We start from the raw sequence: 431 nt of genomic DNA, 5'->3' as shown, positions 1-431 counted from the left end.
CCCGAGTCCTCAGAGATCTCTGTGAAAACAAAATTAGAGCAAACCTGAAAATTGAGACGGCACAGAAGGGCGGATCAACGCCCCCTTTTTGTCCCCATTAGGTCCATGTTTTTTTCTCTGCAAGATGACCGGTATTTCTAACATTCCTCCTCTATCTTCGTTCGTTTATTTTAATACCAGCCCATTACCCTCATCATGGCCCATTGCATAAACCTACACAATTTGCTTTCTTGCCCAATTTGAATATCTGGAAGTTATTCACCCACACGCGCGTTCCTTTGGCGCATTTACCACCTTTAATTCTTCCTTTTAAGTGAAGGGCATTTGGCCACCTCTCTGTCTTTGCTGGTTTTCTTTCATGTCCTGACTACTTTCCAACAAGAAGGTTCATCAAACTGAACGTCGTATTGGAGTCTTGGTCCTATCAAAGC

At 43.4% G+C, this 431-nt stretch overlaps 1 protein-coding gene across 1 annotated transcript in view; it reads right to left on the bottom strand.

Annotated features, from left to right (window-relative positions):
• Positions 1-431, bottom strand: part of ZFHX3 (zinc finger homeobox 3) — a 113,163-nt gene that overhangs the window by 12,475 nt on the left and 100,257 nt on the right. Inside the window, 1 exon segment of the mRNA XM_035898041.1 lies at positions 1-19. This exon segment is cut by the window's left edge and continues 21 nt beyond it. Coding sequence (XP_035753934.1) covers positions 1-19 — 19 coding nt within the window.

This window comes from Egretta garzetta, unplaced genomic scaffold (genome assembly GCF_000687185.1).
Source record: "Egretta garzetta isolate BGI_Z169 unplaced genomic scaffold, ASM68718v1 scaffold67, whole genome shotgun sequence".
Lineage (NCBI taxonomy): Eukaryota > Metazoa > Chordata > Aves > Pelecaniformes > Ardeidae > Egretta > Egretta garzetta.
The sequence above is the reverse complement of the archived record's forward strand: the minus strand, read 5'-3'. Positions and strand labels throughout refer to the sequence as shown.